The 14835-nt window shown below is 40.5% G+C and overlaps 1 protein-coding gene across 8 annotated transcripts in view; it reads left to right on the forward strand.

Annotated features, from left to right (window-relative positions):
• myt1lb (myelin transcription factor 1-like, b) overlaps positions 1-14835 on the forward strand; it is a 128587-nt gene that overhangs the window by 52495 nt on the left and 61257 nt on the right. For all 8 annotated transcript variants that reach the window (XM_069535961.1, XM_069535960.1, XM_069535965.1 and 5 more), the window contains 3 exons: positions 1513-1626; positions 8734-8779; positions 11970-12003. In XM_069535961.1, the coding sequence (XP_069392062.1) occupies positions 8734-8779; positions 11970-12003 (80 nt within the window). In that variant the 5' untranslated portion in view covers positions 1513-1626. The remainder of the gene's footprint in view (positions 1-1512; positions 1627-8733; positions 8780-11969; positions 12004-14835) is intronic.

Consider the following 14835-nt stretch of genomic DNA (forward strand, 5'->3'; position numbering starts at 1 on the left):
TATTATGATTGTTTAGAACTCTGCTGTTGTTGAAGGCGCATGTGAGGCATCCACCTTTTATAATGTGTAGCTTCTCTGCAGCAACATCCATATTTAAACCATTGTCTCCTATCACGGCCACAGCTTTGTGTTGAATGAACACATACAAGGAATTTGACTGTGTTTTATCTCAATGTGACAACAAAAATACACATAACACCTTGTATTCCATCAAAGACTTAACCACATATCTTATATGAATCTGGACAGACAAGGATGTAAACTTTAACTTTACAGGTTGGTGGAGGCTTGTAACCACGAGATGGTAATTCTAGTAAATGAATGAAAATGCTTTCGGGCTGCACAAGCGACATTAATCAAATACAAACCAACCTCTGACGCCGTTTTCAAAAAGCATGAAAGACGCCGCGTCTGTAGCTGTAACATGAAAATATACTTTGAGTGGGCCATTGTTTCGCATTAGGGTTTTGTGTTAATAGCCCTTTTCAAAGTTGTTTGCACTATCCCCTTGCAACACACTCAGGCTGTTTCCAACTTTGCCATGCTCATTATTCCCACTACAAAGGAAGTGGACAGAAAAAAAAAGCTGAGGTGTGTGTGTGTGTGAGATGGATGGGTAGAAAGAGAACCCCTGCTGGTTAAAAGTAAAGTCCGATTATGCTCAAAAACAACCCGCACTCCTTTTACATAACACACAATGGGCACCCAGAACACTCACTGTACGCCTGTGGTGGTGACTCGTCCTGAGGGACCAGCTATTGTTTTTATTTGAGCTGCTTTGAGACAGATTGGGAATGACTGCGGAGTGTGTGTGTGTGCTTGCATGTGTGTGTGTGTGTGTGTGTGTGTGTGTGTGTGTGTTATGGGCCATCTGGTATGCTCCCTATGGGGGCCTTCATTCTTTGTGATGGTCCCTATACACTATCGGCACCTCATCTGTTCTCTCCCATACATTCACTCAATTAGCAACAGCGGATGGAGAGAAACAAAGACAGGCAGAGCACTAAGGCAGAGTCTGAATGCACATTTTCACTCACACTCCCTTTTTTCCATCTGTCTTTTTTCTCTTTCTGTGTGCAGTTATTTCACCTTTTTTTGTGACAAGGTGGGACGTCGACCCCCTTAACTCACCCACTCCTCTCCCCTGTCCCTCCCCTCCCCTCCAACTCAGCGAAGGATGGAGAGCTGAGGAGGGAAATCATGAAGGCAGGCACGGATCATTAGCTATATTTGTCCCCCACTTCCTGCAGAAGATGATAGATCTAGCTAATTACCCCATGTTGCCAAGCCCGTCGCACGCGGCAAGCGGCCGTTGTTATGGCGGAAATCAACGTTGGGATTTTTGGCGTGTGCCGCATAGCTGATGCTATATGACTATTCATGAGCCCCGGAGTCAAAAGGAGAAGGGGAAATTTCAAATCCCATCTTGGCTGCATGTGAATGTGATTGTTCTGCAAATGATTTTTAATGATGTATGCTCACCATCCTCTCCTTCTTCTCCCCTCTGTGCAGAAAATGAGTGTGGAGGAGATGTGGTGAGCCGTTTCCGTCCAGCTGAACGTCACTCGGTCACAGTGGAAGTAGAGGTCTGGACCAAAGAGCTGTCTCAACCCCAAACCATTGCAGGTAGAGTCTGGTTCATCATGTCGTCATAACTAACTCATCAAAAGGGGAACTTTCTGTACAATTGCATTTTGCTGGTTCTGAATCAGATTAGCATGTTAAAATAGATTTTCATACAGATTTATGAATGTGATGGAATCAGTTTCATTCAACACTGCATATTGCCGCTAAATAAAATGAATTTTAAAAGGCTGCCATAGTTAAACAGTAAAAACAGAACAGACCAGTCCAGAGTCTTGTACAGGTACATTTTTGCAAACCTCCATATGGACCCTGACTCACTACACACAATTAAATCCAAGTGAAATCTGGACCCATCTGAACCTGTTAACTTATGCACCGCGACCTGACCCTACACCTGTGATTTAACACACATGTACATACAGTCTAGTGTCCTTGGTAAGAATTGTTGTCAACTGTCACAGCACCTGAGCTCCTCGACCTATTTGCTAACCTATCCACCGTTGGCTTCTTTCGTCTTTATGTGATTCATTTTGATGATCTAGCTAGTTAGCTGCCAGCAGTGACAGCCCTGACAGGGCTTCATATAAGCTTATTAAGATGTTAAAAATACTGCACAATCATTTGAATTTATGATTCTCCTGAAAGAAAACACACTTAAGTTCTCAACCGCAACCCACCAGTTTGTATTCATATTTTTTCCTGTACCCCTGAATTTTATAAATATATTTAAATCCTGTTGCAAAGCGTTTTTGCTGGTAACCTGCAGGTACCTGACCTGGTGCAGGACTCTAGGCCATTCAGTCGATGGGTGAAGTTTTAGAGTGTAACATGTTACGTTATTAATTACCGTTAAAAACCCAGATGAAAAGTTTCCAATGCCTGCATATGTGGTAATATCTTTTATGCTCAAACATAATTATATATTTTTTTTCTATTGGCCTTTTTAATGGACAATTCACTTTGAGGAAAACATGTTTAATCACAAACGAGTACAAACTAGTTTTTAAAGGCTTCTGACTCAACTGACCTCCAATAACGGTTACAAGTATTCCCCTCCCTAATGAATGCAGTTTTCAAAGATACAAGGCAATACAACTAAATCAAATCATCATTTTTTTAGAGGGCAAAAAGTGTCAAACAACCTCAGGTCCGCTCAGGCTTTATGACAATCAGGTAAGACATAAATAAACCTGAGTTTAATCCCTGCTCTCTGACCTCACTGCGGCCGCTGGTAAATTCTCGTACCGTATTCACATCACAGCTTTTCTCCCTCTTTAACGTTTTGGGGCCGGGCACAGCTGCCGTCACCCACCAAAGCCGTTTACCATACTAGTTGGGAATCGCTCGACAGATTTCTCTCTCTCGTTCTGTCTTCATCACGCTCGCTCTCTGTCTCACTCTGATCACCCCCCCCTCTCTCTCTTTCTCTCTCTTTCTCTCTCGCTCTCTCAGTGCCCACTCAGATGCTATCTCTGCAGCCCTTCACACTAATTCAGATGCACTTAGCTCCGGTTTGGCACACATGTTTACTGTCACTATGATGCATGGCGTAAATGCGTATTTGCAGTGAAATATGATATTGCCAGCGAAGTTTAGTTGGCTCCCCATTGCTACACTGTATGGAATACCAATGTGTGTGTGTGTGTGTGTGTGTGTGTGTGTGTGGAGGAGGGGGGGCGGGGGGTTGTTGGGCGCCATATGCCTGAGACGCATTCTCCCAAAACTTCAAGGTGAAAACAAAGAGAAACTGATAACGATGTGAATTGTTGTGACAGATGTCTAAGCCCCCCCCCACACCTCCCTCCTTCTACACCACCAAAATGATAAGAGCGCACACATGCACGTACACAAACGTGCAAAATGCTAGTTTTATGTCTCAGTGCATATTACAATAATCGCTGCATTTCTTATCGCGTTCCATTCAGTAATATCCTGATTCTTCTCTATCAAAGAGCAGGAACCCTCTTCAATTTGTCGGTGTCTGGTGGCGCGCTCGTGTCCTAATACCAACAACTGGCAATTTACATGTGATTCTTGTGCTGATGACTGTATGATCAATACACACACATTCTCTCTCTCTCAAACACACACACACACACACACGCGCACCCACAGTTGGAATTTGGACAGCTGCTTTTTTTCCCCTTATGTGTGAGCTGCATAAAAAGTTGAGCTGCGTTCCACATTCAAATCAGAACATGCATATATTCTCAGAGGAGCTTTGTCGTCTGAGAGAATTCAGCTGGAGCTGATTTAAACACTTGTGTCTACAGGCTTATTGTAGCAGATGCATTTGAAGTCAGCATGTGTGTGTTTGTGTGTGCGTGTGTGTGTGTTTGTGCATGTGTGTGTATAAACCCTTATACAATATATGCTGCACAATATTTCTGTCACAGTCACAGAATATGAAACAGAATATGAGGTACAATAGTTTTTGGGTTTTTTTATGAAAATAACCGCTGGTCTGTTTTACATATGACAACTGAACCCCAGTGGAGGTCATGTGTGAAATGAAATGGAACATAACATTAAATGTGACAAATGAATCGGAGAAATGTTGATATAAAATCTCCAATGAGTCTTGCAAGTTGTATAATTGTATGTTAGTATGTTACCATTAGCTCTAGTGGTGTAAGTGACTGTAGATATTGCCCAAAACGATCATTCATATTGTTATTATTTTTCATTTGAGTGAGTACCATCACTTATAACTGCTGTTACTTAATGTAATTTCAAATGGAAGTAAATGGAAAGTAACTCTATACATTTTATAACACAACCAGTAATTGAATTACCTCCACAAAGTTATATTTTCTTTTGTTTTGTTGGTTTGATTGTTAATGAGCAGAAAAACTTTAAGACTAATGGACGGATTACCACAAAACTTGAAGGATGCTGTATGGGTCAGGAAAGAACTTGTTGAGTTTTGGTATGGATGTTGAAGAATCTGGCACATCTAGAGAACTGAATGAATGAGTGTGTGAAATGTGCAGCAGCTTGAGTGAATTTCAGAGGACTGTTGGGCCTTGGCAGAGTTATGCACCATTCTAGTTCTTATTAAAGTTGCTCATTGTAAAAAAAAACAAAACAAAACAAAAAAACAAGCAGAATTTCTTATGAAATTTGCATCATTATATGTGTTTGCTCAGCCAACCTCAACTTTTGGAGGCAGCATGAACATGACTCTGCGGCTATTCATCTGGGCTCCTAATGCCATTGATCCAGGGTCTAATTGAGACACAGACAGAGAAGGAGTGGGCCTCCTCCTAATCCTCAATAAGCAGGCTAACCTTCATTACAGCCGTGACATTTTCCCATGGGGCGCTGAGAGAGAGAGGGAGGGAGGGAGAAGGAGAGAGCGGGGGGGGCAGACTGAATATGAAGGGCTCTCCAACATATGGCGAGCTGCAGAGGCGTGCAAGCTTCCCTGGTCCAACTCTCATGAGGAGCCTTGAGGGGAGGAAGTGGAGGCAACATGACTTACACTGCTGCTGCCGTTATTGTTGCTGTTGTTTTATTCTGCTGCTGGATTCACTTGTTGTTGACACTGTGTTCAGTTGTGATGCGGACCTCGCTTAAAACCGAGGCCCTCAGAGAGAGCCTGACAGCTTCAGATAGGCACTGTGTGTGTGTGTGTGTGTGTGTGTGTGTGTGTGTGTGTGTGTGTGTGTGTGTGTGTGTGTGTGTGTGTGTGTGTGTGTGTGTGTGTGTGTCATATTTTAGTCCAGAGTGGATATTTTCCCTCCAACAGGGGAATCATTTTGCGATCAGGTTGTCTTTTTACTCTTGTTTTCAAAATTTAATTTCATTGTCACTGTTTTCAAAGGTTCTCAGTTTAAAGAAAGTTTTTCAAAGAGATCCCCCTCATTTAAATCTATTTAAATGTAATTAAACAGCAGGAAAAGCCATTTGTTTAGAGCAGAGGTGGAGGCTGACAGCAGCTCCACCTTCTACTGTACGAAGAGAGCTCCACCTACAGAGTCAGCGTTTAAAAACCAGGGCAAAAAGAATCAGTTTCACCCAGTGCTCAGGTGGCGGCAGTGAGCTATTGACAGAAAAATAAAAAAAAACAGAACATCTCAAGTTTGACATTTGACGATTAATGTAAGATTAGTACTTGAAGCATATGTAGGCAACATCTGCATTGAATTGCCCTCTGGGGACAAATAAAGTTGTTTTGAATTGAATTTGAATTAAGGAATATAGCCATATGGGGCAACATTGTCTGTGCAATGTCCATATTGTTTAGATACAGAAGAGTCTCACACACACACAGACACACAGAGAACACTCAGTTTCTATCTGCATTAGAACCTGTAGGAGAAAGGTGTCAATAGATTATATTTCTTCGCTTTTATTTCTTTATATATTTCAATTGCCATGGAAACTTCAGTTATACTTCATGTAATATAGACACACACACACATACACATATAGTAATCACGGATATAGTGTTAAAAAGTTATATTTTACAGTTTTACCGACTCTCAGTTATTTACTGCTCCTTTCTGTGTCTCTATCATTCGTGCTGCTTATTGCCAACTGAATCATTCCAAACCGAGCGTGCCCCGTCATCTCCTCCAGTTCTCCAAACATTACTTAAGTTTGTTTGTGTGTGTGTGTGTGTGTGTCAGTGCGAAAACCGTTTTGTAATAATGAATGAATGCGCAGCTATGAAGAAGATTTTTTATTCATTTAAGAAAAGTTTGGATCATTATGTGATAATCAGTGTTGATATTGTGGTGTCATTTCAAACAAATTAACGTTCAGCTGAGTTGGTAACAGTGTGTGTGTGTGCATGAATACCGAACGCTCAATGTGTTATTGACCTTATCTTAAAAACCACCGTTACCTTTTCCTCAATTTCTACGACTATCATACAGACGCTAATTCAGTCATAGTAATCAACTGCTTATAGTTATCAATTTGGTCGGACAAACATGATTACTTTAAGCGGTTTCTAGTGTGTGTGTGCGTACGTGTGTGCGTGTGTTTGTGTGTGTGTGTGTGAACATTTTGAGCTTCCTCTCACACACCCACTCAATATCCTCAGCCGCCCCAAAAATACCCCCGGTCGTTCCCTCCCTGCTCCACTAATAAGATTTACAAGGTATCCTTGCCTTTCATGATTTTATTTTTCTCCCGTTGAAACATTTATGGCCATTCATAAAGTAACACACCATTAGGGCTGAGGGGCTCTACAGTGCACTAAGTGTGGTGTTAATAAATCATGTTTAATAAAAAGAGACATCCAAACAGGGCCACAGCCCCTGTCATATTCCAAATGCAGCATGTACGAATATTTAGGGACATCTGGAAATAACAGTGATGTCCCGAGGCGCTCGGGCTCCTCAACAATTTATGATGTGTTGGTAAGGGGATAAAGCCACCTTTAGAAGGATGTGTAGATCTGACACACATGAAGGAAGGCGTAGAATGGGTTATAATGCTTCCTGTGGCATGTAAAGAGCCTGAAAGGTTTGAATACTGAGGAGGATAAAGAATAAATGGAGACCTCACAGTTGATGCAGGATGATGTCATGTCTTCAATACATCTGTGAAATCACTAAACGGATGGAGAGGATTGAATGGTTGGACAAACGGATAAGAGGACAGAAGATGGAGAGAGGGATTTACTGAAATAAAAATAAACTGTAAAGTGTATACCTCCACGGCCCAAAGTCTCCTTAAGAAACCACATTTAAATTCAGATTTTTTTTCATTACACACACTTATAAATATCAGTCCCCTAAACGTGCCAGATCCATGAATTACTCTCTGAGAAATAAATGAAAATGTTAAACGGACTATCTCACAATGTTAAAGATTCCTGGATCTGATCCCTGATGTGGATCCAAAGCAAGATTTAAAGGCTCCATCCTTGAGTATGTATCACATCATTTTAAAATGTCAAGTTTGCAACATTGTAAAGAATTGACTTAAACATGTCTGGAATGGTAGTGGAGATCTTGTCGTCAAATCACTGGATTGATAAGTTCAACTGTGAATATGTCTTCACCAAATATGATAAAATGTGTGTTGGTTTTTTGGTTGTTTCCTAAAATTCTGAGAACACGTCTCATAAGTATTAGTGGTGCAAGAAAACACTGTCCCAGTTGAGTATTGTGATATTGTGTATCGATTCTTAAAAACACTGATATTGAATTAATCATCAAAGATTTGTGGCAACAGTTGTTCATTTTGTGTTGTGTCAGTTTTGTATCATGACACATACACATTGTGTTGCACCATATCATATAATACATATCATATTGTTTCGTACTCTATATATTACACCGCATAGTACTGTACCATATCATATTATACCATATTGTACTGTACCCTATTGTATCGTATTTAATCATATCATATCGTACCATATCATTCCGGATAAGATCATATCATACCCTATATCATAACGTATCGTATTGTACCCTATCATATCATGCCAATACACAACCCGAATAATCAGTTCATTTAAATTCCAAAAACTTTATCCGTCCCCCAATTCAAGGCAAGCTGGAGAAAAAACAAAAGTGCACAGACAATTCATAGCTGCACATAAGGGACAAGACTAATTCTGACAAAAATAAAAAGAAGTTTATAAAATAAAAACAATCACAATAATGGATAAGGTTAAAGTGCAAGTGCGTTCATCAAGGTAAACTGAGCACGCCTCGCCCTGTGACTGTTCACCAGTCTGATGGAATAAACCCAAACTTCTTCCTGTTAGTTTTATATACAATATAAACCGCTCATCATAGAGGACATGTGTGAGGTCATTGATAATATCATGTGCCTTTTTAATGACAAAACAGATGAGTCTTAACATTAATAATGTTTTGATGGAGGAGATGCATCCATGTCAATTCAGCAGGGAATATGTATCAGTAAAAAGCATTTGAAGTGATGATTTTCCTTTGTGTTTAAATTCCTCACATCATTCATACAAATCATGACAGTCACTCACACACCTGCATGACATGTGGCGTCTAAGCGTTGCAACATCAGGTGTGAAAATACTGTTCGACAAGGAGGAAGAAAAAAGTACTGTGAAGCTGAAAGAATCCGAACCCGAATGAAAGACAAATTTTTTGCGGTGCTGACTGTTGTGTGTTGAACAGCTTGTTTGTTGCTTCTCTGCAGATGGAGCTGGATGCAGACGATAAGCGCCATCGAACACGCTCCAAAGGTATCTGCGTGGATACACACACACACATACACACATACAGGCGGCAATGCCATTCAGGGTGACCTTCACACCCCCAACAAAAACACACATGCACACACACAGGCACGTACGTATACTGTACACACACCACTGCACAAATCGCAGACTGTCACACTCGAGTTGCCATTTCTCTCTGCTCTCGCGTTCTCCATCGCTCTCTTGTTTTTTCCCCTAGACATGTAATCACAGTGCACGTTTTAAGAGATTTATTCAACAGTTAAATAGCCACAGTGACATACGGTATTATACAGAAAAGCCGTATAAAGTGCAGAATGAAAACACAGTATGGAACATTTCTTTTAAAGAACAGGTAACTTTTGGTTTTACCTGAGAAAGCACTGACACTCCTCTTTTTACGCCTTTATTACTGCAAGGAAAAATACCTTTGGCTTCACACTTTATATTTGTATTGTAAATAAGCTGTGTGATTGGACATGAGATGTGTTTAATATTTATCAAGATTTAATAAACAGGCAACCAGTGCTCTGTTAAAGTCAGTGCCTTCAGTCTGTGGACCGAGTTGAACTTTTACGTCCTCCAATAAACAGCAGCACCAATTGCCACCAGATTATTTGTATACTATATCCATTATGTCAGCAGCATTTATAGAATCACTTCCTCTTAAGCAAGTTGTCTTCTAAGTTAATTCAATTTTTTGGTCGCTGCAATCCTTTATATCGGCCTGAATTACAGAGCTTTTATTTTGAAAAGTTGTGAACTTGGGTCTGAAGATAGCGCCAATTGTTTAACAGACCTCTGAAATAGTTGACAATTAATATATGAAAAAATAACAGCAGTGGGTTTAAGAATTCAATCTTATATATACACCAGACATGTGAGCAGTAATAAAGCAAATTCTGTTTTATTTTTTTTGAATCGTTGACTATAAAATCTTCACTGCAGATAAACCAGGTAGGATGAATACAAAGTTTGTGTAAAATCTCAAACATTGAAAAGTGGCAGTTTATTGTGGAACTGTTTGAGGATGACTGACTCAAGACAAGAAAGAAGAATTCTGAAGGAGCTCTGGAGCATTAACACACACCTAGAGAACAGCCCATTCCAATAAGGCAGGTTTAGAACGGGCACTGCAGTAGTTACAGTAAATACAGCCACCTCTCTTCCTCACTTAAAACTATGACAAACCTTGAAAGGCTCACAAACCGTGACACTCACTCAGCCGCCCTGTCCACCCTCACAGGTTTAGAGAATCTAAAAAAGAGGTGTCCATCAGAGGAACGTCCTGATCCATATTTTATCACCTCGAACTTCAGAAAGACTGTAACATCTTTGACCAAACGAGGAAGAAAAGGTGGTGACTGTTGTTCCTACATGGTGTGGATCAAGCACCTTGTCCGAAGGCTGCGACCACAAGGCCCTCGTTTGATTGAGTTACGGCCGTCCTCTGCTTGTCGCGGAGCAAGAGAGGGAGAGACAGCAAAAAGTGTGAGTGGAGGATTTGGCACTGGGGTCGTCTTTTACAACCCTGTCGTAAATCAATCCATCATCCACTCAGCTCACAGAATTGATTTTAAACTTATGTTTGTTTTTAAGGCTCTTAATGGCCTCGCCCCATCTTATTTGATATTTGAACTTTTAACTATTCGTGATCCTGGTAGAGCTTTGAGGTCATCCAACCAACTTTTGTTGGAAGTGCCCAGGTCAAGGTACAAATACTGGGGTGACCGAGCCTTTGGTGTTGCTGCTCCCAGGCTCTGGAATAAGCTCCCCGCAGAAAGGCGTGTTATTTCTGACCTGGGCCTCTTCAAATCAAGATTAAAAACGTATTTATTTAAGATGGCTTTTAATACCCAGTAGAGAGGTGAAACTTTTATTTTTATTTTTATTTTTTACTTTAATTTTATTTAAATTGTTTTACTTTATTTTATTTTATTCTACTTTACTGCATTTATTGTTTTTATTTTACCATGCAATTGTAAAGCACTTTGGTTCACCGAAAGGACTGTTGTAAAGGGCTGTAAAAATAAAGAACATTTACATTTACATTTACTTCCTCCTCTGTGTTAGATCCTCCAAAGTATACGCTGTACACTTCTTTGTTTCATTGCAGGAAGAGTTGAAGGCGTGATGCGGTGCATAAATTTCATGCTCATAATTCAAACCCTCAAATAAAAATGGCTGAAAAAAAAAGTATAGATCATGAGGAGTGATTTCAAACGCAGCCTACGTCTCTGTTAGCTCTCTCTCTCCCACGCTAGAAAACACAATGTTCCTGTATTGCTGAAAAATGTCTTATGTCTGAAAATCAAAATCCCAATCTTCATCTTTGGAGAAACTCATTATGTTTATAAGAGTTATATTAACTATTTCACTCATCAATATTTTACTTGAGGGGCCACTTATATTTTAAAAGAATAAAAGTTTATTAAAAAACCACTGAAACATTAAAACAACATAAGAAAATTAAAAACAGTGGCCTGGAAACAAAACACTGATTAGAACAACACTGAAATAAAACCACATTCTGTCTCTTTAAAATCATCCGACCGGCTTTTACTTTTCTTTATTTACATTCAAAATACTAATACTCATCAGTGTATGTCATCAATAGTCTTGATATTTGTTAGATACAATTTAAATATCAAAATAAGGATTTGTATCACACCAAACTGACTAATACATATCGATATTCTTTCCTTCTTTTCTTTTTCACCAATTTTAATTCCTATCACAGTCACAGAACACATCATTTATCTAAAGGCTGTAGGCATTTACCCTCCATACACTGAAAAACTGAACTATATGAACTAAACATTATTAAATATATATATATACTGCATTTTGTATTTACTATCTTTTGAAGTACTAAATGAAGACAAATGAATAATCACATTTTTAGTTGACATCTTCACACACACACACACAACCTGATGTCTTTATTTCCCTGAGGGTTAGGGATGGAGGATGGAGGATGTTGCACCCTTTACAGATTGTTTATCTCTTCGATCTGTGAGATTTTGCGAGTATGGGCTAAACAAATACCATTACATTTGATTTCATAGAGTGTTTTAATTTTTAAATTATGTTAAACCTGCACAGATGGGTTCACATGTGTTGTACAAAGAAGCTGTGGACTAAGCATGTTCAAGTCTGCCCTGTTTCATAATCGTTCTCTCTCTCTCTCTCTCAGTGCCTGTGGATCCAGCGTTAACAGAGCTTTTCAGGTCAGTGGGATTGAAAAACTGCACTGCACCGACACACACATACACAAATGCATGCGTGTCTCGGTGTCGTCACTGACCTTGTTAGTGACGTTCCTGCGTCTCCTGTACTGTCTGATCGCTTCCTTCACATTAGCAGCAACTCACTATTTTGCCCTTAGATTACACTTCCTCCTCCTTTTTTCCCCTCCACCACAAAGCGATATTGAGGTTATTTCGCGTTCACTTCATCCCTCCCCCATGTGAATATCTCACTTTGTCTCCCTCGCTTTCACTGGACGTCTTCAATGTCACAAATGATGATAACGACATCAACAACAACCACCAAAACTCTTCCTTGCCTTTAGTGAATACGTTTCCCCCATATAAAATATTAAACGAGAGGGTTTTCTCCTCTTTTAATGTTCCAACTAGCAGAGCTAAATAATTCTGTTTTTGTCTCGTATGCTTGATGATATTTAGCATGATAGGCAATTATCAGTTCATTACCCATGCAGCACAACTCTTTCTCTCGTTTTACGCCTACAGCTGTAAAGTTCCTGTTGGGTGAGTTGAGTGGGTGGAAGGTAGAACACAACTTTATTTCAAATTCAAAGCTTTTCTTTGACGCTGGGAGAATTTCCTCCCACTATATTTTCAGCAGCTATTGTCTTTTTTTTATAATCGCTATGAAATGAATCAATAGTAGTGTAGTTGTAATCTAATTGCTGTCACGTGGGTCTGTTTGCACAATATACTGTCACATTTTGCTTGGACGCGTGTGGAAAGAAGTGCAAGTTGTCAATATTATGGTTTGGCATGAATCAGATGATCCATCCGTTAGCTATTGCTTATCCCTTTTGTGGTCGTGGGTGGTGGGGCTGGAGCCAATCGCAGTCGATATTGGGGGGAGAGGTGGGCTACAACCATCTCAGGTCACCAGTGTATCGTAGGACTGACTTATAGAGACAAACAACCATCCATACTCCCATTCACTCCTGAGGGTTTAGAGTGAGGGTGTTTTCACACAAGAAAGTCTGGACAATGGTCCCCATCACGGTTCAGGTCTGGCTTACATTGTAAATATTTGATGTATGACATACCTGTGTGCTGTCCTGAGCACCTATGTGGACTTCATCTATCTATACTTGACATTGATTGGTATGTTAACAGGAATGTATCTGATGCTGGCGTGTTAGCAAGTTGGTTGGAAAGTCTGAAGGTTCAACTTGATCAGGACTCGCTCTTTTGGTCGGATTCAATTTTGGTCTGTTGGTCTGGACTGTGGCACCTTTCACAACTGTTATGTTGGTTCAAATTAAACTAAAAAGTCAGAAGTTTAGGACCAACCGAGGTAGGTTTGAAAGCACCTGGAGAAAAAACCCCAGAGGAACAGGAAGAACATCCCCAGAGAAAGGCCCTGGTGGAGCTCAGATAGGAACCCAATTGTTGTGAGGCGACTTCATTAGTTCGGATCTTAACATACTGAGCAGCGCCTCATTTGAGTGATTGCTTCAACAGCAGTTAGTCCGACTTTTAGCATTTGGAACTGAAGCTGAACCCAGCTGTAAAAATAAAACCTGCAATGTTGTTATCCTGCGTTGGTCCATCTTTTTTTAAAGTACAGTGTTTTGAGGAAAAAAATGATACCCAATGTTAATGTCAACAAAAAATGGCTCAATCTGCCATTCAAATGCTCCAGCCACTCAGAGCAGTCACATTGTCCTGACTGATGCTTGCACGTTGCAACATCTTATTGACGTATGGGCTGTGCAGCCTCTTGGGAGTCTCTTGTGTGTAGCCCAAAGGATCTAACTAAAGTTCATTAATTCTCGCAGCTCTGCCCGCTTGTCCACACTAGTTCCATTTGTGCCACTGAAGTTAACCATGCACACCAAGACTGGAGTAAATGTCCAGGATGTTTTTACATGTATATAGATATTTTTTTCTTTCTAATTATTTCCACTATCATTTGCAGTGTGTTGAGTATAATGTGCTCGGGGATTCGAGGGTGGCTGTTTCAGTGTCCTCTACTCGTCTTTGCAAGTTGTTTCTACCCCAGTAATGTGTGAATTTCATTTTGTCCTTGGCCGTGTGTTCGGGGGTGGTTGCAGTGACGATAAGCGTTCCTGCCTACCTATATATCAATAAAAAATATTCCACCTGGAAGATTACTGTGTAGCCTTTAGCTGATTTTCATAGATAGTACAAGGTGTACTCTCCCTCCTCTCTCCCTGCTCTGATTTCATTCATTCCCTCCTTTCGCCATTTTCTATCATTCTCCCCTCCCTCTCTCTCTTTCTCTCCCCCTCATCCTGCTGCTGCCTGCAGATAGTAATTAATCAGGGGATCGATGTGAAGCCTATCTCCAGGCTGAGGCGTCTATAATGTCGATAATGCCGCTCGATGGCCTCTCTCCCCGGAGAGCTGATAGTCTTCAGGACGAACACGCTTGACTTTGCATGGAGCTGCCCGGCCTGGGTCACAGAGGCTGCTGCTGCTACGCTTGAATGTGTGTGTGTGTGTTTGTGTGTGTGTGCATGTGCATGTGCATGTTTGTGTGTATGCATGCATGTTAATATGTGCGTACCCTTCTTTTCTACAACCATGTAAAGCTGCACTCACATACAGGACATGCACACACACATGAATGGGCTCAGAGTGAGGTGTATTGATAAGTGTCAGGTGAATGAGAGCAAATTACAGTGAGCAGCTGGAACTGAGGGGATGCAAACTAAGTAACTGCAGGGTTTTTAAATACTCCCATGCATCCCATGTAACGAGGCTGTGACCAAGAAGAGATCAGGGTAAAGATGTGTGATCACTAGAGCTCGACTAATATGGATTTTTGGGGTC

The sequence above is a fragment of the Paralichthys olivaceus genome, chromosome 12, assembly GCF_024713975.1.
Source record: "Paralichthys olivaceus isolate ysfri-2021 chromosome 12, ASM2471397v2, whole genome shotgun sequence".
NCBI lineage: Eukaryota > Metazoa > Chordata > Actinopteri > Pleuronectiformes > Paralichthyidae > Paralichthys > Paralichthys olivaceus.